The following is a 27,640-nucleotide window of genomic DNA, read 5'->3' as shown; positions in this document are numbered from 1 at the left end:
ATCCTAAAATAGGATAAACAGATGCAAATGGATGGATGGATGGATAAAAATGCTGTAAACTCTTTAAGTTGCTATTTTGTTTAGTAACGTCACTGAAGCAATGTGGTGACCTGCATTTTTCCATATTGGACATTGTGCAGATAGTGTACAATGATGGTCTGTCAACCAGCCTGAGAACCATGATAGCATCCGCTCATTAAAGTCATTCAGTGTCTGTCTTCATGCTAAACAGAATGTGGAACATTGTCTCACTATTTGGGACAGTGGGACAAGGGATAAAAAGTGCTGTACAGTCCTACATAAAGTGGAACATCCAGTTGCTGCGTTGCATAATACCCTATGAGAAATAAACACCACTCAGTTTTTGCATTCATTTTATTGTAAAGGAATACAAGTACTGCTTTTTCGTTTACAAAACAGGTCAGCAGCATGAGAAATCTTAAGAAAAATAAATGCATTGCCAGCAGTATGTCTCAGTCCTTCCATATTCAGTCAGTGTATATTACAAAGAAACACAAACACTGACACAACTCCTTGGCCTGACTACCTTGCTTTGATGTTGTATAAAAGGACATTGGTCATATTTATGTCTGTGAAAAAACTTCAAAACTAACAATAATTCAGGCCTCTGGCTTGGATGAAATTATGAAATTTGGACAACAGTTCCCATGACTTGATGTGATTTTGTAACATGATGCTTCTTTGTGCCAAATACAGTGAAAAATGATGCTCTCATGCACTGCTCTTTTCCCGTTTTACATATCCAACTTTTGCTTTGATTGGACCCTTTGACCAGTCGTTTCTGGCTCTGGGCTGAGTCTTTGACACCCAGCGTAGATCTGCATAAATTAAATGAAAAGTATTGCCTTGTTTAATGGAAACTAAAGAGGCCGACACAGAAAAAGGAGAGGTTCAGTGTGAAGAAGTCTCATGTGCAAGGAGGAAGTATCACTGTGGCACAACGCTTATGGAACAGTGTTCCTTTTTTCTGCAAAAACTCACCCCAACTGAACTTTCAGCATGGCACAGTCCTCACATGCACTTTCTCTGAGTATTATGCAACAGCTTGCTTCCCCATTTACACTAGCTTTCAGGGCACAGTCTCCATAAAGATGTCTTTACATTTTTCATTAACAGGATTAAATAATTTACATACTAGCTCATAGGTGTAGTAACTCTGTGATTAGCTTCTCTTGTTTTTAACATAGCAAGGTTATAGTCCTGAAAGAGAGAAAACATACATGGTGAGCTACATTACACAACTATGCTGCCTAATAACCTGATGTTGTAATGGAAAGAAAAACAGAATCATATTGTCTATGTGCTCATTTGAATTTAAGAGACATATAAAAGCATGCGCACAGTATTTTTTTCCCCATGTTTCTGTGTACCTTGAACTGCCCGTTAGTGGTGCTTACTTGGAAAGAGCAAATGAGGACAACTTAAGCAACCACGAGCACTGCCCGCACAGGCTTTGGCAAACCTTATGACCTCATGTAAAAACATAATTAGACGAAACAAAGCAGTTAATGAAAATCTGCTTTTCTCCCTAAGCTTCCATAACAAATATTTATCCTTAGTTATATCTTCTAGGTTACACAGCCATTCCAATTCTTATTTTTGAGAGGCCTTTACGAAAACCTAAACTATCAAGTTAAATTAAATATTTTGTTTACTTAAGTGGTAATAAAGATAAATGACATGCAGTTTCGGAGATTTCCAAAGCAGCACTTCCAGGTACAGCTATAAGGGTAAAATTGATGTTGTTGTAGAACATACAGTATTCAACACTTAAAGCCCCTAAAAGGTAGAGTGAATAACATTATCTCAATATAATAGGACTTTGATACACCAGAGCACCTCTGATGAGGACCAGACTGTGATAACTACAGAAATGGTTTCCAAAGTGGGGTGTGTGGACTCCTAGGAGTCCATGACTCATAGCCCAGGGATGCAAAGAATAAGAAGTAGTAAACCGTAAAAGTCTTTTGCCATATTAAAGAGTGTTTATCTACAGATGGGTACTAAAGTTTTAGGACATTTTCTAATGTTATTGACCACCCAAAGTGCATAACCCAATCACACACATTCATACGGTGCTATTTTATGTGCACTTTAAGCATTGCACACACCCACCCACACCGATGGGAATCAGGGGTAAACTGGGGTTCAATATCTCACACACTTTCAGACTTTCTCACTGACTTTATCCACAGCAGCACTTAGTTTTAACATCTGTGTATTTAGAGCAAGCGTTGCTCTTGAAACTTGGAGAAAGCCTCCAAGCGGCTTTAGAACAAGAGAGCAGAACTGTGCTGCACGGGGCTTGGACATGAGTCGAGTGTGTGAAGATAAAAGCCTGACAACTCTCCACTGACAATATGTCTAAGCTGCCATCTGTACAAATAGTGTTCCTTTAAACCTGTCTGATTAGTGATTATTGATTGATTAGCAGACAGTCCACTCTACCCCTGAGGCACGGCAATAGTTCCAGCTATTCTGTTAGAAACATTTTAATTCAGTCTCTTTGTCAGAGACTCTCGGGTCTTTTGAGGTGTTTCCTGGCATGATGTTGGACCAGGGTACCATGAACAAGGTGGCCTAGTCTGAGAGGCTTTTACATGATGTGGGTCACTGGGAACATAATTTACTTGGTGAAATAGTAGAAACAGGAAGTGTTATGTGACAAGAACAAGCTTATGATGACAAGGTCACTGGCCTCAGGTTTTTACTGTTTCATTTTTAAAAAATTCTTGGTTAATATGTTTGAGTTGGGCTTCTGTGGTGTTTTGTCACTCCAAGTGTTTGAAATGTTCATTTTTTGTGGTTGCTGGATTTCTCGGTTTCTATTTGGATTTCTTTACTCTGGTAAAATGCAAGTTTTGTTTCTAGTGACATCTTTGAGTCTTTAATTCCTGTTTTAGTATGTGGTTGTTCCAGTAATGAGTTTCAGTTTTGTATCCCATGTTTTGGTTCATGTTTTGGTTTCTGTTGGTAGTAGTTAAAGTTCCCTCAGAGTTTCCCTATCTTCTGAGAACCTTCACAGACATATTCCCTATCTTCTCTTCTCTCTGTGCCGCTGTGTATCATCCTGTGTTCCTTACTCTTTGTCTTAATGTTTACTGTAAGTCTTCTTCTCTACATGTTCAGTGTGTTTCCTTATCTTGTACTTGTTCGGTCGCCTTTGGTTATCTCCTGATTTATTTTGAAGGTTTGTCTTTCTTTCTGTCCTGCATTTGTTATGCTTCCTATTTGTCTGCTAATTGTCCCGACTGTCCTCACCTGTGTGTGATCCCCCCCCCCCCCCCGCCCCCGTGTTTAGTCCACTGTTTTTGTGGATTACTGTTTATTTATTCCACTGACTATGTTATTTTTCAACTTACTGTTACATCCTATTAGTAAAAACACCTTTAAATTGGTCTCCAGCTTTTTGGTGCCCTCTCTAATTGGTGAAATTTCTTTAACATGGTTTTGTAAGACCTTACAGTCCTTCATAGTGACATTATTCCCAGTGGTCTCTTTCAGCAGGACAATGTGACATTGCAAAATTGATTAAGCATGGTCTAAACATGCCAAAGAGAAACCACAGACCTCGATTCAATCAGATCAAACATCTATGTATAGTATGTCGGCCACTGGTTACAGGACTTAAAGGATCTGCTGCTTGTACGGGACACTTTTAGATGTTGTGTGCCTCCAAAGGTCAAAGCTGTTGGAGTGTATCATTTTAGTCTGTTAGAGGAATCCTGCTGACTGTGATTGATTCATAAATTTATATGGTGCCAGTTCTTAACAACAGTTATCTAAATATTGCTTTAGTAGGTTAAAGACACTTTTAGAAAGAAAACATCAAAGTTCAGTCAGTCCCCTATGACAAAGCACCTGGCAAGTGTGGGAAAGGAGAACGCCTTCTAAACAGGAAGGGGTCTTCAGCAAAACCAGGGTCCCATAGGGGAAGCCATTTACCTTGTTTGGTTGGAGGTTTTCAGGGGACAAAAAATATGAGGAAAAAAGAATGGTGTGGGATTTACTGCTGTATCTGCTGAAGTTTAATAAAAAAAAATATATGTCTGATAAATTCTGGTAAACTTCTGAACAACTGGACCCTCCTGGGAGGAGAAGAAAAATTCAAATTTAAGGTATGTCTGCTACTTTTCAGGCCCGGAAGCTACATCGATATTTTATATACAGTCTGTGAGTAAATGTCATAATGTCATTCCACATTATTAATCCAAGTGCATATTTCATGCCTAAAATCAAAATGTTAGACGATGTCAAGTGACCCATGGTGATCAACTTGATACTTATAGAAAGGTACTTTACAAACATTAAGCCCATAAAAAGAAACTCCAAACTGTCTCAAACTCTTTTATCAATAATCACGATGAAACTTATCAGAGCCAAACGTATTTTAATTTAAAATGAGAAGTTTTACTTATACTTTAAAAACATTTCGACATTTCATCTTATTTCTGTTCAAACATGAAGCCAAAAATCTTATTCGCCCCCTGGTGGCTGGTTGCAGTACAAGCCATTAACCACGCCCCCTCAATGTTACTCGGTGAGATAAATTAAACTATAATAGAAGTACTTAAAGCTTAAACGTAGAGCTTCTGTCTTATTAAGCTCGTACATCATCGTAAATGTGTTTCTCATGATGACGCTTTAGTTTGTCCTCCTTTTTTTGTCCTCTAGTAACCTCAGATGTGTCAGTTATGATCCGAGTCCCGTCTCTGCGTGTCAGTCAGACACGTCACACGAGAGTTAAAAGCGCCGCAGGTCACAGCTGCCGTGGAAGTATAAATTTAACAAGCCCATCAGACTTATTTTACCCCTGCCTGTCTGTTTTGACTCGGCTGGCTTCCCGTTAGGAGGAGGAGGAGGGTGAAGAGAACGAGGAGGAGGAGGAGGAGTGTGTTACCCGGGGTGAGGTTCCGACCCCGGCTGAACCAGTGAGCGGGGGAGGGAACGGCAGGGAGATGCGGTGTGTTGAGGAGCAGAAACGTCTGAATGACCTGCAGAGATTTGCAGTCTCCTCTCCGAGCCAGAAGGTTTTTATCAGTTTGCAGCTGCTTGATTTGTAAGTAATATACATTTACGGCTTTTAAAGTAACCTTTACAGTCATTATTTTACCCTGTTAAGATACCTGTGCTATATTTTATTATTCTGTGTGGGGTAAACATGAAGAACTAAATGACCCATTACACATTTATGGCCATTTGATGGCACTAAATCAAAGTTTTCATGTATAATTTTGGACAGAATCAAATAAGACATCTGGGATTTCTAAGTTTAAGTGAAGGAAGATTCATCCAGCTTTTACGTTTGTAATTATTCATTTTGAAAGCTTTTCTCTTTAAATCTTGTATTTAAAAATATTTTCCTGCTAACATTAATTTGACAATCGGTTTAAATTTTACAACATTACAAATTTTCATTTCACCACGTGGATTCTTATTTTTTTCTCCTCTAGGTGGAGCCATTACAGCATATTTCACCGGGAGCTGCCAGCCCTGCAGCTCCTTGCAGTCAGGAGTGTGTGAACATGACGGGTCAGACTGTGGGAGGCGTCATCCAGGATCTGTCGGTGCCCTCTCTGCTGGGTGTGGGGTCCAGGCCTCAGGGGGAGACCGGCTCCTTCACCGAGGAGGCTGTTTCCATCCTGACCTCCACGAGTCAGCTGGCCCGAAGCCTCCTGGGTCACACGTTTGCCTTCAAACGCAAAGACAGCTTTAACAACGCTGAAGCCATGTCTGGCAACAGCTGTGACGAAGACAGCGGTAATAATGCACGTCGCAAACGGGAGTTCATCCCTAATGAGAAAAAAGATGATGGCTACTGGGACAAGAGGAAAAAAAACAACGAGGCAGCTAGACGCTCCAGAGAAAAGCGGAGAGTGAATGACATGGTGCTGGAGAGGCGGGTGATGGGTCTGCTGGAGGAGAACGCCCGCCTCAGGGCCGAGCTGTTGGCCCTCAAGTTTCGCTTTGGGCTTGTTAAGGACCCCTCTAATGTGTCCATCCTACCGTTGACTGGGCCCTTCTGTCCTCATCCCACCCCCAGATCAACAAATCACTACCAGGCTCACACTGATGGCTCACCATATGTCGGCACACAGGCCAGTGCCAACACTCACCAGATCCTCTCTCAGGCTCCGCAGCAGGGCGCCATCTATGGTGCAAGAACAGCTGAGTTGAGTCATAGTGGATCGCAGGAGACTGGGGTTGTGACCTCATGTGGCTCAAACGTGGGGAGCCCTGTGTTTTTTGATGACACACTGGGTGAGAGTGGCAGGCCTTCTCCGAGGGATGTGACGGAGGAGCAGCAGTGCTGTGAGAGTCAGTATTTAAGCAGGCAAGACTCATCAGAGGGTTTGAGGAGTCTTCCACACAAGCTTCGTTTCAAAAGCCCTGGGGGAGGCAGCAACGGAGGGGAAATTTCTGCATCACCTGACAGCAGGAATAGTGGCCTGCCTATAGCCATGGTGGGACCAAACATCCAAATGAGAAACCACCAGCAAGTGGGGTGGGACGGCCAGGTGGAGAGCCATGCTTCTTGGTCTAGAGAGGATGCCTGGGGCGTGCAGTATCAGGGTTCACCTTCAGGATATAATAACTCATCTTTTCAGCAGAATTCAAGCGACCACAGATATCCAGCAGAGGACAACAGCCTCAGGTCGCAGATCAGCAGTTTGTCCCAGGAAGTGGCTCAGCTCAAGAAGCTCCTGTCTCAACAGCTGCTTCCTAAGATGGCCTAAAACCAGATGAGGGGACGGTCAGATCCACACCATATTTCCCCAAATAATCAAACTCATTTTCCCAGAGTGGGATGAGCATAAGCAGCTACCTCTGAAATAGCATGACATTTTTTAGTGGCCTGTTTGCTCCAGTGATGAACAATACAGCAGGAGCAGAATTAAAGAAAGTCATCACGTATACGCAACACTGTATGTACTGGACTGAAACACAAGAATGAAGTGTCCATCATCTGCAAAAACCTCTTTCTCATCAGATTCAACCTCACCTTCAATCTCGTCATATTTCGAGACACCGGGCAGTTATTTTGTGTGTAAAATTAAGCTGTTATTCACATGACGTTTTGGAGTGTACTGTGGGTTTTGTGCCATTCACTATCGTAACCTCGATGTTACTTTTCAAAACTGTGAGTGCACTCAACTGTGTGGAAATAAAATCCTGCTTTATGTAAACCACTGTGAGCATTTTTCCTGATAAGAAATTGCAATTTTTTTTACTACAATTTAAAATCACAAACAATCTGCATTTGGTTTTGCACTCGCACACATCCCCATCTGTTTAATAATCATCACAAATAAGTGTAAAATTCTTACATTAATCCTAACCTAAAAGTTGGCTTTTAATACTAAAATCAAGGCTTAACCCTCAACACACCTTAAAGGGATTTTTAAGGGTTTGTTTGAAGGTATTTGATAGTTTAATTGTCTTTAATTGATATTTAATTGTCTTTATCTTTGGCTACCTTAGACAGTCAACTTAAATGTTGTTTGGACAACCCATCGGCCTGCATATGCACAATCACAAACACTGAAAACTCCAAATAAATTTAGACTGATCATAGTTTAACATTGAATGACTGTGTTGCATTTTTCTGAATGACAGATATTTTTAAGAAAAGGGTTTTAAAGCCACATCTGGCACTAATGCTGGGCACAACAGGAGCTATGGTGTGGCACTGGACCTGTGTAGTGTCCACTGCGCCAGACTTTGAATGTTGCAATCCGGCTCAAAAGCCGCAACATAAATATGGAGACTAACACCAGAATTTCACAGAGACAAGGTTTTATTTTAAATAACATAACAAGTTAGCTAAAAAGCTAGTACCACTAAGACAAAGACTAGTGAGGATCCATGAAAGCCTGCCTCAGGTATGCCTTTATCCACACCTGACTAGGTGTAGTCAATTAGCTGCAGCTGAAGACTCTTGCATTGCCAATGCAAAGAGATTTGGGGCTGCAGAGGGGTGTAACAACCAATGTGTCACGAGTTTTCTTCTTTCCATAAACTAATATCATTTCAGTTTTGTTTATGGCCTTTCCTCCTTCAACAAAGACTTTAAAACTGTAAACACCACCTCACTGTTGATCCATTTGCACTGAGTTAAGGATACTGAGATGGACAGTGGAGTGTGTGGGACAGTGCTGGGGAGAGAGGGGTGAATGCAGGGAGAGCAGTGTGACACTGCATGAGTCATCTATCACGTCAGCAGCAGAAAAGCTATTTTTAGCCTCGAAGCAGCTGCGGTGGAGACTGAACGACCCACATGGAAGTGAAGGATATAGGTTCAGAATACATTAGTAACACCAGAAAACAATAGAAATGAGCTCGCAGACATATGAAATGTAATAGTAAAACACACTCTGAGAACAGCACAGAGCCAGAAAGCAGTTGTAGATAAAATGAATGATTGCATTTTGTCTCAGAAGATGACTGAATGGCATAATTCTGTATTCTTGGAAAAATCCATTTTCACTTTTAGTTTTTTTTTTTTTTTACCAGCACCAGGTGGCGCCAAGTGTCTTTAGCAGCACGCTGTATGACTTTCATTCAGTCATTCCATTCATTCACAGCAGTGTTACTCCTTTGTGCTTACTACAGTAACACATGCTGCACATGCACAACAACAAGATTTGCAAAGCATTATTTACTGACTTCTTTCACCCCACAAAGCACAGTGCGAGTATGAGGCAAGAAAACAAAATGAAAGCAAACTGAACAAGACAAATTTGCTTGCTCATTTTTTAAAAGCACATTTCATTTCAGGTGGAAACACAATGAGCTGCACAAAGCATGAGCTATAATCAAGTTTACAGTCACAAAATCATTTAGAAAACAGACATAAGTGAGTAAATACGTAGAAATGATTAAGGTGAGGGAAGGGAGGCGTGGCATATGACTTGTCCCCCCCCCCAACCCCCCCCCCCCAAAACAACCAAAAAACAAAAATAGTAAATTGGATTCAAGAGTTAAATCAATTTAAGAAATATGATTTTAAAGAGATCATAATTAAGACAACAATAGACCAGCAAAAATTGGTAAGTGGTGTGTAGTGGTGATTTAGTAAGGACCAAACCAAACAGTAACAGTACTAATAATAGTCATATTGACCTCAAAAACTGTGGCTTAAAGCTGAAATATGAGGTTATCTCTCTGCAGACCTGTGCAGCTGCAGAGACCCATCCTTTAGGTCCCGCTTCTCTCGCTTTCTCCCCAACAAAACCACAACATACTTATGAGATCTTTTGTCTGTGATTAGACTGCTACCGCCCCCCCACCACCACCACTCCACCCATACCATAAGCCATATAAGATGGAGTAGAAGGGTTGCTAGGCAGACACCACCACACCACAGTTGCCAGGGGAATGCCTGCATGCAGAGGCAGCTAGAGAAATGGAGGAGTGTGTTGGGGGTTGGTGGTTCTAAATGAGGACTGGTGGTGGGAGGGGGAGGAGCCAGACAAGTTCAAGGCTGCTGTTTCCCCTGCATGGTAATGGTGGTGGTGATGTGTGTGTGTGTGTAACTAGTGTACATGTGTGGATTCAGATAAAGCAGGGGGAAGGGACACGAGTGTGAAAGTGGCTTGGAAGTGGCTGTGTGTCTGATACAAAGCAGGGCTGACGTAACGGTAGATGAAAAATGGTGAGGATGAGAACAACGGGCTTTGTGGGATAATAGAAAAAGCTCCTATGCAGATTCCACTTTCTTTATATAAAGAAATAAAAATGCAGACAAAACAAATTTTTGATCATTTTTAGTCTGTGAGAATAAAATTCTGCCTTACTGCCATGAGTAACTGATGTTACATTTTTCCAAATTTCCCATTTTTATGTTTGTCACGTCCATTTGTGCAGCATAAGCCATCCAGTTATATTGTATCATAAAAATGCTTACATAAAAAGGCAGCATGAATAACAGTGCTGCAGGCCATTTGGGGTTGAATGGTCCCTTTAAAATATGAATAATTTGAAAAATTAGCACAGGTTTTATCACAGTAAAACTAATACCTCAATGTGTAAAACAGTATAAGATCTGGTTGGATTGAAGGGTTAAGATTAGGGTTAACAAACTGCCCCTCCATGCATACCCAGATACAAATGACCCCTAAGATCTAACACATACACACAGACTCATTCACCCTGGTATTGTAACTGCTATCCAAGCATTGAATTTTCATATTAATAGCCTTTATGCAAAAATCTGTTGCATATATGCTTAAAAACGGAACATGCATTTATGTGGGTATAAATTATAGGGAGAATGTGCAGGTAGAAGATGGAAATAATTACAGGCCTGGATTTAAACTCACTGGCCTATGGTTCCACAGTGAAGGAAGGAAGGAAGGAAGGAAGGAAGGAAGGAAGGAAGGAAGGAAGGAAGGAAGGAAGGAAGGAAGGAGAATCAGAATCTTATCTGTCATTGTAGAGGTGGAGCTCTCTCAGTGAACAAGAAGACACAGTCACTCAATAAAATAAAATAAAATTAGAACATATATATAAAAATATGGGAAGGTAAAGAAAGATGAATAAAAAAGAAAGAGAGAAAAAGAGAAAGAAAAAAGAAAATAGTAAAGTTGTTACTTTCACTCATATTTCATACTCCACAAAGAATATTATTATATACCTAAATGTAATAGTGCATTGTAGTAATAGGACAACGTGTTGGGAGTTCAAACTCCCATATTTGCAGGCAATCAGTGACAAAATCCAAAGTCTTCCTCTGTAAATAATTGAAAAAACACCAAGAAAAAAACACTAGTGTACAGTATTTCCTTTGCCATACAATGAAGTCCAGGTTAGCCCTAAAATTAAATTTTGTATCACAAGAAAAGCACGTGAAAACTGATTTTTACTTCTTTAAGTGAACGTACTTACTAAAGCACCCAATGTGCTCCTATTATGTGAGAAATAGTTTTGGATCAAATTAATATTAATAATAAACAAATAAATAAATAAGCCAGAGTGGTAAACAAACATCAGTTATTATTATGATTTTTGTGAAACTTTTGTTTCCCAGTATGTGTAATACGCGTCATCCTATATATTTTCAGTCAACAATGAGTGTGTTTTCCTCCCTCTTTCGTTTCCTTCGTGTCATTCGTTTATTTATACGGGTGTTTTTGATGATTAACAGGTCGTGCTGTTGTTGGGCCATGGCGTCTGTTTAAAGGCATTCGTGGCCTCGTTAGAAAATTAACCAATCCTGTAAATGAGATGACATTACAACGTGGAGTAAGGAAGAACCCGGAGATTAAGGGGCGGGCAGGAGAACAAAAAGAGAGGGGCTAATAACACACACAGAGAGGGGGGGTGAGAGAGAGAGAGAGAGTCTCGCGCGGAGAGACAGTGGACAGAAACGTGACTAGGCAGCCTAAGAGCTGTTATGCAACTGCTGACCTACTAACACATATTTCTAGAAAGGGAACCGGAGAAACTGGAGCAAAGTGTCCTGCAGCGCACAACACACGGGCAGTCCGAGCCAGAAGACAGAAAGGACATCCAGCCGACCCACTGACTCAACGACAGCTGACTCGAGCAGCGACAGGAAAAGGAGAAGAAAGTTTTTTTTTCTCTGTCGGGAGGTTTCTTCTAAAGGGACACGGGAAGGAGGAAACGGGAGCGAGACAGCTTTTGTGTCGGGGAAGCCTGAATGTTTTCGTCCCTCTCCTGCGTGGAAAGGTAGGTTATAACTGAGCGGCTGGCTGCCGTGTGCTGTTTCTATTTGCCTATTTGCATGTTTTTTAATCATTTTGTGCGGGTAGATACGTCTCTGGGTGTGCGTGAGTGTGTTTTGAGGCGAGGACGTGATGCTCATGGCCGGTTATTGTTCACATGGCGACTCTCGGCTGCGCCGGCAGATCCGCGTCCCTCCGTGACTTTCAGCCGTATGCGGCTCTTTTTGTGTCACGTAAAACACGCAGCTCACCGGGCAAGTGTGATACTTCAGTTGGCGTTTTGTTGCCTTTTTTGTTTATTTGATGCTTTTACGAAACACCGAGTCCGCTTGGTAAAAACGTGGTTGGCCGTATCGCCGCACACTATGAGGTCAATGTCAAGGCGATGTAATTTCCTCTCATGGTGGTGTTTTCCAGGGAGCAGGGGGCTGCTGCTCGGCTCGGACTGTGCTGTGCGGTCAATACACCGTATTAGCTCCTGCACGTGGCAGATTGGCATGATATTTTTATGTAGGTCATTGGATCAGTTCAGTTACCCAGATATTGGCAGCCCAGCTAATGCAAAGGCTGGGATTAACGCATGGCTGTTTTTAGGTTATGAATTAATTTGAAGGTCTATCGCAGACATCTGTGGGAATCTCGTGTAAATGAGTAAATGATAAAAGGAAAAAAATCATATTTTTTAAAGGAGTTTTGGACAAATGATTTGCAGATAGGGTGTGTGTAAACATATGTTAGGGCTTTTTCTCCGTTGAGAAAGATTACTTGGTTGGGTTTTGGGGATTTATTAAATACATACTCCCATGCAAAGGGGGGAAATGTCTGATTTCTATTCAAAGTGGGCCACTGGGTGATTTTTTTTTTTTACTCATAAGGTGCGTTAAGTAAAGCACAGAGCTTTGCTTTGAGGGAGTTGGAGGCTATGACATAACCAGCACACAGCAGGGAAAAGCAATAAATAGCAGCTCCCTCCTGGGACAGAGACGCTTTGTAATTGATTCTCGTTCCCACCCTGCACTTTTTCCCTGTCATTTATATCTACATTAACAACAAAATTCTTGTATCTAAAGAAGGCATTTAGCCAGAAAAGCTGCTATCAGTGATGTAACCCAGCTACTCAGTGTCTGCCAGCTATTTTTAACTTGCTTAGTCTTTTTTTTCCTCCACCACAAAGGAAGCACCGAGCAGAAAAAGCAGAAGGCTGAACCAGATATAACACTGTTTTCTTTTATTTTTGTGTCTCAAACAAGATTCCAGTGAGGGCTTAGGGAGACCGTTTGTAAAGTTAGAATAACAAGTGAGCATTCAGGATGTGATGCAACGTGTGGAAACCCCTGTCTGGCAAAAGCAGGCACAGTTTTGGTTAGTCCACCTACTGCCAGCTGGTCTGGTTTCAGAGCCACTGCTCTCTGTCCCGACCAGCTTTCTGAATATAGGTCAGACTTGTATCTGGGTGAGGAGACATGAGGTTTAACAGGGCAAGCGGTGGACTACTTTGGCTGCTCTGTCTGTTGCTCTGAGGAATACAGGAACACAGATGGCAGAAGACTTATCGAAGTTCAGCTATTTCCATTGTTTTGGCAACTTTTATTTTTTTACTTTGCAAATCTGCACCGCACTTATCTGGTGAATGTAAGTAACAAAAACTTTTGACACATACTTTAATGCAAATCAGATTTGCCTAAAAAGAAAAAAGGCCCTTGAAAGGCTATTAAAACGCATATGAATAAAGAATTTTCACAGATAAGTGAATCGAGAATAATTTGTTGTCTTTAGCCCACAGTTCAAAGTGTCATTTAGTCACTTGTTACTTTGGGTACTTGCTAAATGGCACGTAGTCGTATATGTCCCCGTAGCTGACCTGGAATGTCTGGATTCCCGTCTCTTAGTTTTGTTTAACACAAAGCCGCAGGGCAAAATGGTTCCTAGCTGGGGCCCCTCCACGTGTGTGGTGTTGGATCATTTAAAAGATGGGGGAGAGGAAGAGGACGGCATGTGTTTTACTAACGCTTGCCTCAGAGGGGTCAGAGGTGAAGCATTCCTCCTGGAGCGGCAAGTGTCTGGGAACTACTTCAAAGTTGTGTCTCAGTGAAAAACACCGAAACAATCCGTACAGTAGCTGGAGTGAATAATTTTTCTTAATGGGAAATTAGCTTCTGCAGAAAAAGCCAGTTAGATTATACCAAGCTGAGTATCCCTTTATTTTCTAGCATTAGTCTTGGGTAAGGGAGATTGGAAGACATTCAGAGACTTTAACCTGTAGCTCCTGCTTCTGTGTATTATGCATGTATTACACAAGCTTTTCTCTGTAGCAAGAGAAATTCAGAGCACGTACGCTACGAGCAACAACGGCAGCCCCTCCCCTTGCAGTCCTAAGAGAGAACCTGTTATATGTGAATTTGGCTGCAGAGATGGGTGTGTGCTCTGACGTCAGTGCTGTATCGCTCACTATCAATTTTGCTGCCGATTCTTATTGTTGTGTGCAGCAAAAGGCGTCGCAACGTTTCTGGAGCGGACAGGAATTAATGTTGCGTGAAAATCACCGAGGCTTTCGTAATATGATTTTTAGGCACATGACGTATTCAAGTGGGTCTCTTTTTTTTGCTCCCGCTGCAGATTCTGTAAAATTCCTCTCATGTCCCCCCTCCTTTAGGAAAAAAAAATCTCTCTCTGCTTCTGCGTCTCACTCCCTCACCTTTCTGTTGCTCTATTTTTAGAGTGCACTCTAATACTCTCTTTCCCTCTCCTGCCCTCCCTTCGTTGCAGTCCCACTGACCTATTTTGTGGCGCACCGTCAAAGACAGGAGGAGTGTTTACCGCTTAGCGCCGTTTCTAGGTCACTGGGACAGCATAGACGTATGTGAGCTTCCTTCCCACCCTCCTTTGTCTCGCACCACCACCTCACACACACACACACACTCTTCCTGCATGTCTTTACAAAAAATTTTCAGGATTGGAAAGGGGTGGGTGGGGAGGGGTCATCCTACGTGTTTCCACATCTGTTGCTATTTGTATTCAAAGCACTTATGGTCCAGTGGGGCTTTACACAAGTTTTTTGAGAAGAAGAAGCCAACAAGACAAAGCCAACTCAATTATAAGAACAGCCTGCAGCATATCTACAATAGACCTTGCCCCTGAGTTACAACATAACACATGATTAAATAAATGGTTAGTTATTCAGGGCAGCTTTCAAGCTGTTCCAAGGTCACAATGTGGTTTCTTTTTTTTTTTTTAAGTGAGATTATGTAACAGGGTGACTGACTCGCAGTGAAGAAGAAGAAATGCAGTCACTGGTCGGGAGAAGAGATCACTAGATTAGATAGTTATGCAGCGCTGTCTTGTCGGTACAAAATGAGTGGTTTGTTATAGGAAAACAAAAACCACAATAGCAGAGGTAGACATTAACTTGTCTTGTTCGTGAGAGCTTTTGTTCTCCTCTCCTTGACTTCGGTCCATCGTTTACATAACGGGAACAGTCTGTTTCGTTTGGTTTTTGTCTCATTTAAGGCTTCACTGCACTGAAAGAGCACAAGTCAAATACCGAAGCAAAGCCTACGTAATAAAAACGTAATCAGTAGAATTGCAGTAATCAAGTCAAAAAGCAGCAGAGAATATTCAGCGGGGATTCCTGCGCTCCTAATGATAGAAGAAGGTCATGTTTGTGCGCTGTTTAATTCCGTTATTGCAAATGAAAAGCGACACCAGAGCCATTGTTGCCCACAGGCACAGTGACCTAGATTATTGCATTTGCTCAGTGTGTGTGCGTGTGTCGTAAAAAGGATGTTTTTATGTTTGTAAAGGACTTCAGGGCCCTGTGTAATGACGTGTTCTTAATTAATGCATATCGTCTGTGTAATCCAATGGAGTGAGTGAGGCAAAGAAAAATAAGGGCAGATCTAGTTATTACATAACACACCACGACTGTCAACATCCGCCTGCGCTGCGTTTGCCATTGTTTTTAACTTTGCAAGACAGGTCGGGTGGGCAAGGCTTCCTGTTGATAAGATGTTGACACCGCACGAGGAAGTTCAGCGGCTTGTGGTGTTGAGTAAATTCAGTCAGTGAGATGAACTACCAGAGAAGCTGTGGCAAAAGACAAACCCCTTTTTGCCCTCTTCCCCATATTTTAGAAAACAAAATCTATAAGTAGAAACCATAAATGCACAGTTTGTGTTGTCATTTTACAACTACGGTAAAGCAGAATCTGTGTGCAGATCACATTTGTATCCTTCCCCCTCTAGCTTTTTATCTGTCAGTCTCTGCAGAGCTGGCAGCAGGTCAGCCTGCCTCAGCTCTAGTTATGTGACGGAGCTCCGTCTTACACAAGAGCTCTGCAGCAGGAGCACATACTCATGTTTATTCCCAGACTCAGCCCTGAGTGTGTGCGTGTGTGTGTGTGTGTGTGTGTAAGCAGCTACCCAGACTCTGCAACCAGCTTCATTTTCTTTCTGAAGTCAGTCAAACACAGACAAGAAAGAAAAACACTGTCTAAACCCTCGGGGGTTATGTCATAGTTTTTTCTGTGCTGGCTGAATTGAACTGAATAGACGGTGTATTGATCTCAACCCTTAGACCAAAAACACCCAGAGTAAAGCTTTGTACTACAGTTAATACATATAACCTGAACTGACTTGCATGTAAATACATGTCACAATGAACTGGAGTAATTTTACACCTAATCTAACCCCCTCTCTGCTTCTGTTCCCCTCCCTTCCTCTGTCTCTGTTTCAGTAACCCATTTAGTGGTCGACTAACGGCGGCGTTGAAGCTGGATCCTTAAAGAACCCAAAAGTAGACAGACCGACCTACATCCCATGTAAGACACCGAAAGAAGCGGGTCTGACAGACATCACAGCTCTGCTGAAGATCGAGGAAGACACTGATAAACTCAAAGTGACCCCAAACGAACCTCCAGAGACTACTTTGAACTACTTGCAAAGACAGCTGGAAAACCGTTTGCACAAAATACAGTTTCTTGTTTTTGTTTTCTTGCTCAGAACACTACTTCAATGTCTGAGGTTTTTGTGGAGTTCCACCTCTTTTTAATCTTCCTGGCTAATTTGGACACTTGAACATTTCGATATTATAATTTAAGTAACAGAAATCAATGAGGCTATCGTTTCGAGGAGCACAAATACCTCATCCAGAAGTTTTCGCTGAACCTGCGACATAGGTCAGACGTCTTAGTAACAAAGCAGAAGGCTCATATAGTTTTACATTTTTTCCCTACCCCCCCTTTGCCCTTTGCTAGAGTGATACTCTAGCACCCTGCGGGGAAGAAAAAATGGAAAGTCTCAGTATACACCTCCCATCCACCAGCAATAACAATGCCGAGGAGGGCGACGATTTTTCCCCGTACAACGGGAGCCTGCCATCCCCTTCTCCCGAAGGATCGGTACGCATTAGCCGCCAGTCTAAAGGTAGCAAGCCTACCGTCACCTCCCGTCGCAAGAGAGAGTTCATTTCTGATGAGAAGAAAGATGCTTGCTATTGGGAAAAACGGAGAAAGAACAACGAAGCAGCCAAGCGCTCAAGAGAAAAGCGTCGCCTCAATGACATGGTGTTGGAAAACCGGGTGATGGCACTGAATGAGGAGAATGTTCGTCTCAAGACGGAGCTCCTTCAGCTCAAGTTGCGCTTTGGCCTCATTAGCACAGCCTCCTACATGGAGAAAAGTCAGCAAATCTCCAACAGCGTCGCTGATGGAAACACTGGCGGCAATGGGAGCAGCACCAACGGCACCCCGAATGGTAACGCATACCTTTCAAGCAGCGGCTACTCCAGCGCGTCCCAGGTGATGCTGAATTCAGACTCGTCAGAAGCTGAACAGTCGAGTCTTGGAGAGCGCCACTCCACGCTCCCCAAATATTCCCCCCGTGGCTCCGTGTCTGACATGTCTGACAGCTCTTCCAGCCCTGAACCCATGGGCTACAACATAAAGAAGGAGCCCACAAGCATGGAGATGGCTGGTCTGGAAAACAACATGATTACCAGTGGGATCACTAATGGGATCCCCAATGGAATGCAGAATGGGGCTTACCATGGCAGCCACAGTGCTCTGGTTTCTCCTCACCACCAAAGCCCCCCATTGGCTGAAAATGTCATGGACTTCCAGCATCATCATCAACAGCAACAGCAGCAGTGCCACATGGAGATCTCCAACCCCGCTCCTCAGGCCACCTCAGCTCAAAGGAGCGTTATTTTGTATCGCTCCAGCAGTGGCTGTTATCCCATGGAGAGCCAGAGGTCGGAGGAGCAGCAGTCCCAGCAGAGCAGAGCTCCTCAACATTGTCAGGACACGCTGACTTCCAAGTTCTCTGACTGCTCGATGACCATCACAGAGGTCGCTGAGAAGCTGGAGAGAACGAAGACCTTGGACTCTCCACAGTATGAGTACACCAATGGTCACTCTGAGTCAGTAGAGGAACTGCAGCAAAGGTATAATCAGCAGCAGCATGACAACCACAGTCTTCAGCACACTGAAAACCACCAGAACCCCTTCGCCCCTGATCTGATCCACAACAACGAGGAGCGGAGGTCCTCCTTCATAAGGCACAATGGCTACCTCAACACACTGGATGAAGAGCCCCCGGTGCTCACCTATGAGGGAGGTCCCCAAGCTGATGGTTTCTATCAGGAGAACTCCTCTGCTAAAGACACTTGTTCAAGTGACGGAGACCCTCGTAGCTCTGATAAGGAGGGCTCCACAGATGATGAATCCCCCTCCTCATCCTCCTCAGATATCAGCAGCTACCACCAGAAGATTCAGGGAACTGGTGGTTTTCACGGTGAGTGCCAAGCCGAGGTCAAAGGCACTGCCCTTCCCCACAAGCTCCGCCTCAAGTACAGAGCTCTGTCCAATGGGGCATCCAGAGCACAGCTGGAGGGACTGGTCAGCACCTCGATGTCCCCTTCTCCCACTTTGCCTCAGCATCCTTACCTAGCTCTGTCCAGCAACCCTCACAGTGGCAATGGCAACGGGGAGAGTAAAGATGCTGAGAATGAGCCAGAGTATGTGGAAGACATCAAGTGTCAGGTGAATGAGGGAGGTAAAAAGGGATCCAGCGGTGGGAGGGGTGGGCGCAATAAGAGGCGAGATTAAGGACAAATGGGAGCAGCTGTCGTCTGCGGTGGACAGACAAAAAAGAACTGTGACTCACATTGGCACCTTGCGAGGTATAAAAGAAGCCAGTGATCAGTGTGAGATGTAGTTAGGATGTGATTTCACCACCAAGTTTCACTGTGTCACCTGTACCCCTTCCTGTACTCTCTCCTACCTCCCGCCTATCCCTGCAGGTAGATTAACGAGGGATGTGACAGAATGAAACTCTTCAGAGCTGGAGTTTGGGATATTTCCCTCGTGGAAAATTCAAACATTATTCAATTATTCATTATTGTAAACTGCCTTAGTGGCTGGCCAGTGTTTATTGTGGCATTATGGGAACATTCCTTTAACCAAAGACACACATCCTTCCTTTAACATCTCCCCTTTTGGCAAAGAGTTACATTCTTCCTCCCTCTCGTCCCTCTTCTTCCTCTCCATTCTCTGAACCATCTGCACACAAGTCCTCTTCACTATTGAAGCACTTAGATTGTATATTACTGTGACATATAAATTTGCATATATGGAATATATATTTTAAGAAGAAAACTGTGGCAAAAACAATAAAAATTAAAGCATTGGGATGTGGAAGTCGTAGACTTTAAAGCGATCAGCTTGTTTGTTGTTTCGAGACACCTTGTACAGTCCTTTTTTGTTTAAAAAAACGCCTCAAAGTTTCTCTTTTACTAAAAGTATGAGCCACAACTTGTAAAAAAACAAACAAAAAAAAAAAATCAAATAAGTGAGGTACCCTTCTTTTTTAAAAGTTTGAGTTCAGATCGGGGTCCTTATTTAGAGGATCTGACCTCTTTGACGCTCAAAGTTGTCAAAACAAGCGAAGGCCAGTTACTCGCATATCAGTCCAGGCTATGCAGTCACACTTTCCTGTTGGCAAGCACAAGGTGAGCCTTGTTTGCCGGCCATCCAACAGAAATCAATACGTCTTCATTTCAAGACAAAAATCGTCTGTCCAGTAAATGAAATGGCTCTCCAGTCACAACCAGCAAAGCTGCTCTCTCTCTTCATAAGGTGCCTCTTTATTGTGTTGTTCCTTGTCCCCACGTTGGCAGCGTCTTAACGATCCCGCTCACCTCCGCACTGAGTTTTAGCAACTGTAGCTGCAGTAGATCATAAAGTATGTACAAGTTCAACTGTTTCACTTCCTGGTGCCTGCCTCTGGCCACTATGTATAAATGTAAAGTTGTCTATCTCTTGTATACTGCTGTCATTATTTTATTATTGTTTTATTAATATTATTTTCTGTTGTATTCGGTTATTCTTTTCGCTGTTATGTGTATTTTTCTGTCATTCACTTGTGTCATTTTTGCTCTAAACTCTTTCTGGTTGTGCTGTGTATTTATTCATGCTACCCTTTGCCCCAGTTACCGTTTGTACTCTGTGTTATTGTATAACCTTTGCTGAAAAGCTTTTTCAGAAGAGAGAAAAAAAATGAATAAAGCTTGGCCAGAAGTGATTATGTAATGCTATACTTCACGTGGATATGCAAATGGTTAGAAAAAAACACTCATTTTCGATTGTGAAAGATTCAAAATGGGGGAAAAAAAAATAAAATGTTGTTGAATTTATACACGTCTCTTTTGGATTTTTTTGGAGTTTTTATGAAATTTGACAGGAAATTATCCAGACAAGGAGAAATCCAACTAGCTGATTCACAGCACTCAGGTGGTCACTTCCCAGTCTGCCAGCAAAGCTCAGTGTGGAACCACTTCAACACGTCATCACTTCATACTGTCGACTGGCAAACATTTACTGACTGTGGCACATCAGTACAGCAGGGGATCTGTTGGCTAACCCAGATCTCTGTCTGAATATTCATGTGATATATTTATACTGACAGGTACAAACTAAACATGACTGCGATGGAAACCAAAAATATCACCTTTCAAAGTCATACCTGCTCCCAGAGAGTATTTTATTCAGCAGATCAAATATAACAATATAAAATCCGACTTATTGCTTTAATTAATTTCATTTAAAGACCTGCTAGGAAATAAAGCTGACAAGGAATACAGTGTCAGTGCAATTACAGTTTGTATGCAACAACTAATAGGAGGTAGCATTTAACCAAAACTAGGCAATAGTCTTGAAGAGATTTAGTAAAGCTATACCTAGAAATATCTTATGTTCTGCAACCTCAGTTCATTTTAAGCTTTTTAGCTCAGTGGTTTTGGTTTTAGGGACTAAGTGTTTGAGGTTTTTGCCCATTTATTGGTCCCATTTACATGGAGGCTGCTGTTATTACATCATGTGTGCCACAGGAAAGACAAAGCTTGCAAGTAGCTTTTGAGCACTATGGAGAATTTAGCGGCACTTTTGCCAAGAATTTACCACAAAAACAATCCTAAAAAGAGAGAATTGCAGGTAATATTGCAAAGAACACAGGTCAAATTGATGATGCTATTGTATATGTAAATAGGTACTGGTTAGCAAGTATGTGTCACCAGTACAGCCTTGCCTCACTTGATGGATTGAACCAAAAGTCAGACTTTTTACAGATACTCAGCTGAAATTAATTTTCATACTGCACATTAAGTTGTGTTTCATCAGAATTAAGTGTGTTTCATCAGAAAATCAAAGTCAAGGTTGCGATAAATTCTGTTTCTGGTGTTGTCCAGAATTGCTCAATTCTTGTTTTAGTTGCAGAAATAAAGGGAGAGAAAAAAAACTGTTTTAACGTGCAACAAGCCAAAACAAGTTACACAAGTCTCTTGGGAGAAAACTGCATCAGACTAAGTGCTGACATCTCCGAGCAATCCTGCCGTTAATGAAACACAAGCTAATGGGAACAGCAGGCTGGCATGCTGAGTGCATGCCATGGACATGGGTTACATAAGAGCCATAACAAAAAGGAGAACCTTTCAGATAGAGAGGTTTTGCAATGTGAAGGGAACACCCAAGTTGCTAGAGAATATCAAGAGAGAGCAACTCTGGTCTGAAAAGGTCAACAGAGATGGGAGGGACCCCAACAAATATCTCATCAACATATTTTCAGCCTCTAACTGGTTCACATTGTGCAATTTATGACGCAGATTCGCTGCATCCACAGCACATAATGCTTGCATGTGAGTTTCACAAAAATGGAATAAGGATGTAGGCAGCTGACCACAGAGTGACCTGCTGTTTTCAGCAATTTGACACTGATGTGTTTTTATCTCAGCTATCCAAACCAACCACCAACCGACTCTAACAAGGTGACATTCCCGAGAAAACCGCAGTGCCTTGTAGTTCGCGCTCCATCCACCCCCAATTTCCTTCCTCTCCTCCCTCGTCCCTGTCACCAATATTGCGTGCTCTTTTTCTCTTATCCCCTCCTTTTTTCCCCAGCACATCTTTGAGCTGTAAAAACCGCTTTGTATTGTGCAGAGGCTTGTGAAAACAAGCCAGGAGAGTAAAAGTAGGTCAGCGAGGAGGGATAGAAGAGAAGAGGGTGAGGAGTGAGAGAGAGAGAAAGAGTGGGGTTATTCAGAGTGGAGGGAGACAAAGAGAAAGGGGGAAGGAATAGAATAGAGTTACATCAAATTCCTCTACAGCACAAACTTGAGCAAACTACTCATAAAAAGCACTCTTGCTGCTGCCTGAGGCAGCAGGTCAGTAGCACACAAGTACACAAACGCACAAATGCACAGTTACACACTGGAGTCAAGTTTGCGTTTGCTCCAGCTGAAATTTATAGATATATATGTATAAAATGCACACACACTGGAAAGCTCTGAGAGATTTATTATATTACAGTTAATCCATTCTTTGACGTAACTGATGCATATATATTTTACTTCATTACATAACTGTAGTTTGAGCAGGTGGATATTTTCGTCTGTGAGATTCAATCTCCTGCAGGAATTTGTAAATATCCACCTTGATAAATGTCACTGCAACATTCCCACCGAGTCAGAACATCTGATAGTGACTCATGAGCTAGATACTCAGCTCTGATTTGAGTTGACCTCATTTCAAATTATAGTTTATTTTTACCTGACACAAACTCCACAGACTCACCTACCTGCCCCCCATGTGTGCACAGCAGCAGTGGCTACATGACCCACGACAGCAACTTTGCTAAAATAAAATCTGAAAGAAGTTAAAAGTTGTAGTGAGAGGTATATGTGCGTGGTTATGAAAGAGAGTGAGCAAGGGGGTGTTGGCCCTGCTCTGCCTGCAGTGATCAACAGCCCCGGCTGGTTATGTAACTCAGATGCTGCAGTATGTAGGTCAGCAGCGCAGGGAGAGGCAGCGATCGGGTAAGAAAGATGAAGCTGAAGAGTGTGTATTTCAGCTTCCGTGTTGGTATGTGTGGATCTGAATCCTTTCTTTAAACCCTTTTCCACATAAAGAAGATGTGCAAATTTTTAAATGATGCCAAGCTGGTATCCAATACAATCAGAATCAGAAAAATCTACTTAAAGAGCTGAAATTCACAAGCCAAGAGGATGAAAGAAGCTTGCTGCTGCGTTGCAGTGAAGACAAATGTACCTACCTTCAAGTCCTCATAAACTTTGAATAGCAAAAGTTTGAATGTTCTAATGCCTATAAAAAGATTTGAGCATGTCAAATTTAAAAAAAAAGAAAAATAGCACCATTATGAGCTAAAAGCCCCCCAAATAGTCTTGATTTGATTGCAATCGGTTAGATTTTGTTTTTCTACAAAAACAATCAGATATTAGCTCGGTTCACAGAAGAGAGATTGTTGAAGAAACTCTGGAATTCAGCTAATCAATTATTAAACTCTTTGAAGCATGACTAGACATGGTGGCTAGGAGAGTCTCAAGTTCCTTCTCTGAGCATTGTTAGAGCTATTAACATCCTGTGCCTTTTCCTGTTATGATTACTCTAATGATCTGAATTCAGATTTGGGGTCGTGATTAGCTGCTGAGAGTGAATTTGCAACTTGAAAGTTATACCTTCAAAGTATTAAATTAAATCAACATAAAAGTGTGATACCAACAAAACATAGCATATTTCATTTGCAACACAACAAATGGGGCTTAGAGTTGGTGCGTGCCTGCAGGAAGCCAGAGAGAGAAAAAGGGAGAAAAATGACTCCTCTGTTGAACATGCTTGGTTGGCTGCCGTTCAGGACAGAGTTATGTTGCTTGCCATGACCCATTCAGTCTCTGCTGCCTCGGTCCGCCAGAGCACTGTAAATTAGGTCACTCAATGTATGTGTGTCTAATTCTACAGATGTGTGTAGAACAATGATTTGAGGACTGCCAACTTCAGTGACACACTTTAGCACACACATAGACACACATCTGTATACACAGCCTTTACATCATAGCCTTAAAATAGGACACAAGAAAGTTGTGCACTTCTGAAATGAAAGTAGGCCACAGGGAAGAACTGTGTGCGTGTCGGTATGCGCATGTGTGAGAGATGAATCAGCTCCATGTTATGCAATGCTAAACCACGTATTACCATATCTTGTGCCCTTGTGCTACAGGAAGAAGGCTGTAGGCGTGTTTGTCCAAACGGAGGGTACAGAGAGTCGTACCCTTTCACTCTGACTTCAGCGACGCATCATGTGCCCGTTGAATTTAATGGGCTGTAATTTTGTTTTCCAAAAGCTTAATTCAGTTTTGCCCTTCGATGTTGAATCGTGGTCATGATCCCCGGTGGAGCCAAGGTGAAGCCAGGGGTGGCCATGGCTACCACTGACTAACAGCCACGCCAAACAATCAACAGTGAAACCCATTACACTGCCAGCTCACTGAGATTTCAGGAACCCTGTGTTGTCTTTAAAAAGAAACTTGGCGAGGGCATTAAATTTCAAGTATGTAGAGCAGAGGTTCACGTCTTTTTTTCGTATTTATTTCCATGCTACCCCCTGCTTACGCAGATCACAAGATCTGGAAGATATAACTAATGCCACAACTCAACTAGATACCTCCATCTTTTCCATTTGTCTTTCTTTTTCCACGAATGCCAGGTGTCACCATGATCTGTGCATTATTTAATGCTACAATCATATCAACTGTGTAACACTGTGAAATTTGTCCCCATCCTTCAGCCAGCTTTGAACTTCTCTCACTGTCCGATGTAGTATGGTAGTTTCATTTCTTTCCCTACACAAATATCCATCCATTTATTCTTTAAACTGCTTATGCATTTCAGCGGGGGCTGCAGGCTATCCAGCTGTCACACAGTGAAAGACAAGATTACATCCTGGACAGCCCTGCAGTCTGTTGTCGAGTTAATCGTAAGACATACAAACATTTCTCCTCACGTTCAAACCACGGGCAATTTCAAATCACCAAACATTCAACAATTCCACATTTTTGTTGATCAGTTCAGCTTTTCACAAAAAGATTGTCGTGGTAATGGTTTACTCCAACAGGGCACTCATGCCCGGTAACAGGAAGTGACCACAAATCATTTGGCCACCAATGATTTGTCATGCAGATAAAATGTAATGAATCACCTGTTTATGTTTAACCTCAGCGTAAGTAATGATCTCATCCTGGCCACCACTATAAAACTGGCTCGGTTTTGCCACTTGTCACAGTTGAGAGCATGGGAAATATCCCCAACACTGTTTCTAAGCTCTTAGCTCTTATTTGATCAAAATCTCAGAAATATACTCTTCACACTCTTTAACCTTTCGTTATTCAGCAGATCTGCACAGTAAAACATTCACATTACCTAAGAGAGAAACAGCTCCTGATTCAGTCTAGACATGTTGGCTTCCCACCTAGCTGTTGGAGAGCTCTGACTCAGCCATTATGCATGTCTCTTCCCTGTTCCCACAAAAAAAGATTCATATTTGTAAGATGTGTGTAGACAATTCAAATATTTTACTGACATCGTAGGAACTCTAATGGTCCTCAAACACGTTGGTTCAAGTCCATAGCTTTAAATCAGAGCTGTTACAGTGCTCCATAAATATTTTAACTGGATCAATAAAGTTAATTAAACACAGAAGAGGAGACTACCTGCATTTTCAAAGTTTTCTAGTAACAATGTGCAGGATGGCAATAAGGGCTTATATATTGATTGTAATTAAAACTGGCACAATACTGATGGGACGTTTAACAGTTTAATATCCCGCAGTGCACCAAGGTGTGTAAGGTTTATCTTTTTTTAATGACCAGTGAAAAACCAAACTTTTCCACTCTTTATTAGTCTGATCTTCTACTTAAACCTTAAACTTTCATTTTGAAACAAGCCCACATGTTTCCTGCTGGTCAAATAGCCGGCGTGTGGATGCATCCAGCTAATTGTTAGCCAGGTTTGCACACCATGATTAAGATACTCTGGAATGTGATGTTCATCTCTAACGTTCTGGTTTACTGATTCTTGTGTAATCTTTACTGAAGCACATCACAAAATACATAGTTTAGCCATGAGTGTGAGCAAACAGTATAGATGGGGCAAGTAAAACTCACAGTTCCACGTACAGTGACAAATGGTTCTTGGTACACATCCCTCCTAAATCAATAGAAATAGGATCTAAGGAGGACAAAGTTACAGCTTAAATTCAAGTTATGCTCACAAGAGCAGGCTTGTTTAATAAAGGGAGTATTTTCCACTGATGTGCGTGGCAAAGAAGCTATATAGTGAAATAGATTATTTGGAAGATATCCAGTTGATTTGCTTCAACGTGCTAATTTTCAGATTTATTTGAGAGTACCTTTCCACTCAAAATGACTAGATCGTATCCCCCATTGCTTTAGAGATTTAATCAAGGTTAGGACAGAGAGGAAAAATAATAACAGACATTCATGGAGGCATGAAAGTATTCAAAATCATGCAGCTGCAAGACTGAAAGAGATTGTAAGCCCTTTGGCACAGCATTTTATATTTCTGCATAAATTCATAACAGATTTTTAAGCTGATAAAGGGAGCAGAAGTTAACTGAAAACTCCATTATTTGGCATTTCTGTATTGAGGAAATATTAAAAAGCAAGCAGACCTCTATGATTAAAAGTTCATTTGATGATAAATTGGAGTTAGGGGGTTTCCTGTTATTGACTGACTCAGGTTTAATTTTTTTTTAAGGAATGGTGAACTATCAAAGCATGATCTTTACAAAGCAAATAAAAGGAATCACTTGAAGTTTTAAAAAGAGACTCTGCGTACTAATGAATGATGCCAGCGTGGGTGAGCGTTTTCCTTATCGCTATCTCAGCTTTTTGAAACCAGATGTCAAAAGAATGGATCTGGCTGTGAAGCCGAGGAAGACTACAGGCTAGCAGCAGTAGCGGGTTGTCAGTCACAAAGCAGGCTTTCTGGACACTAGTAAACTTCAAAATGTTCATGTTGTTTTCAGTATGGCTTGAATTCAGCAAGAACATAGTCTTCAGGAAAGTGTTTAGTGAGAGCGAGAGAAAGGAGCCAAGGGCTGTTGTACAACTGTTGTGCACTTATTTTTGCAGTTTGCAGATTCCCAGTGAATCACCTTCTTCAGGCCATCAGAAATAATTCAATCAGTAATTTAATACATCGATAATTCAATATACAATCAGACAAAGTGAAAGAGATGAAAGAGATTAAAGAGTTTTGTTATCCTCACACAAAGGCAAGGTGTGCAACAACTTCAGAATTCATGAAGGAGCCCAGGGCAGCTTTGAAGAAGCTAAAGGCCTCTTTTATACAGGCTATTATCAATCATCAGTCCACCATCAGAATGATGCTAAATAATGGTGTAACTTTACTGAATAAACAGATGAGACAAAATTGGCTTTTTGTTTTAAATATAAGACATTACATTTGGGGAAAAAACTGAAGCTTGCAGTTAAGCGTTATAACACTATCCAGCACTATCCACGCGCTGGCGTGAAATTCTAGGCCCTGTTTAGAAACATTTATGGAACAA

At 41.9% G+C, this 27,640-nt stretch overlaps 2 protein-coding genes across 3 annotated transcripts; both read left to right on the top strand.

Moving 5' to 3' along the window:
• Positions 1–8,954, top strand: LOC146516317 (uncharacterized). Its single transcript, XM_085161459.1, has 2 exons — positions 1–5,080; positions 5,475–8,954. The coding sequence occupies exon 2, from the start codon at positions 5,547–5,549 to the stop codon at positions 6,756–6,758; it is 1,212 nt and encodes a 403-aa protein (XP_085017585.1). The 5' UTR covers positions 1–5,080; positions 5,475–5,546; the 3' UTR covers positions 6,759–8,954.
• Positions 8,955–11,441: 2,487 nt separating this feature from the next.
• On the top strand, positions 11,442–20,396 carry LOC146516316 (uncharacterized). Of its 2 annotated transcripts, none has more exons than XM_085161457.1 (2): positions 11,442–11,712; positions 16,440–20,396. In XM_085161457.1, exon 2 carries the CDS (start codon positions 16,993–16,995, stop codon positions 18,808–18,810), a length of 1,818 nt encoding a protein of 605 aa, XP_085017583.1. In that variant the 5' UTR covers positions 11,442–11,712; positions 16,440–16,992; the 3' UTR covers positions 18,811–20,396. The 2 variants fall into 2 exon arrangements, with proteins under 2 accessions (XP_085017583.1, XP_085017584.1); XM_085161458.1 differs by having other exon boundaries at positions 11,442–13,340.
• Positions 20,397–27,640: the final 7,244 nt, after the last annotated feature.

Source organism: Neolamprologus multifasciatus, chromosome 6 (genome assembly GCF_963576455.1).
Source record: "Neolamprologus multifasciatus chromosome 6, fNeoMul1.2, whole genome shotgun sequence".
In the NCBI taxonomy this organism is placed as follows: Eukaryota; Metazoa; Chordata; class Actinopteri; order Cichliformes; family Cichlidae; genus Neolamprologus; species Neolamprologus multifasciatus.
The sequence above is the reverse complement of the archived record's forward strand: the minus strand, read 5'-3'. Positions and strand labels throughout refer to the sequence as shown.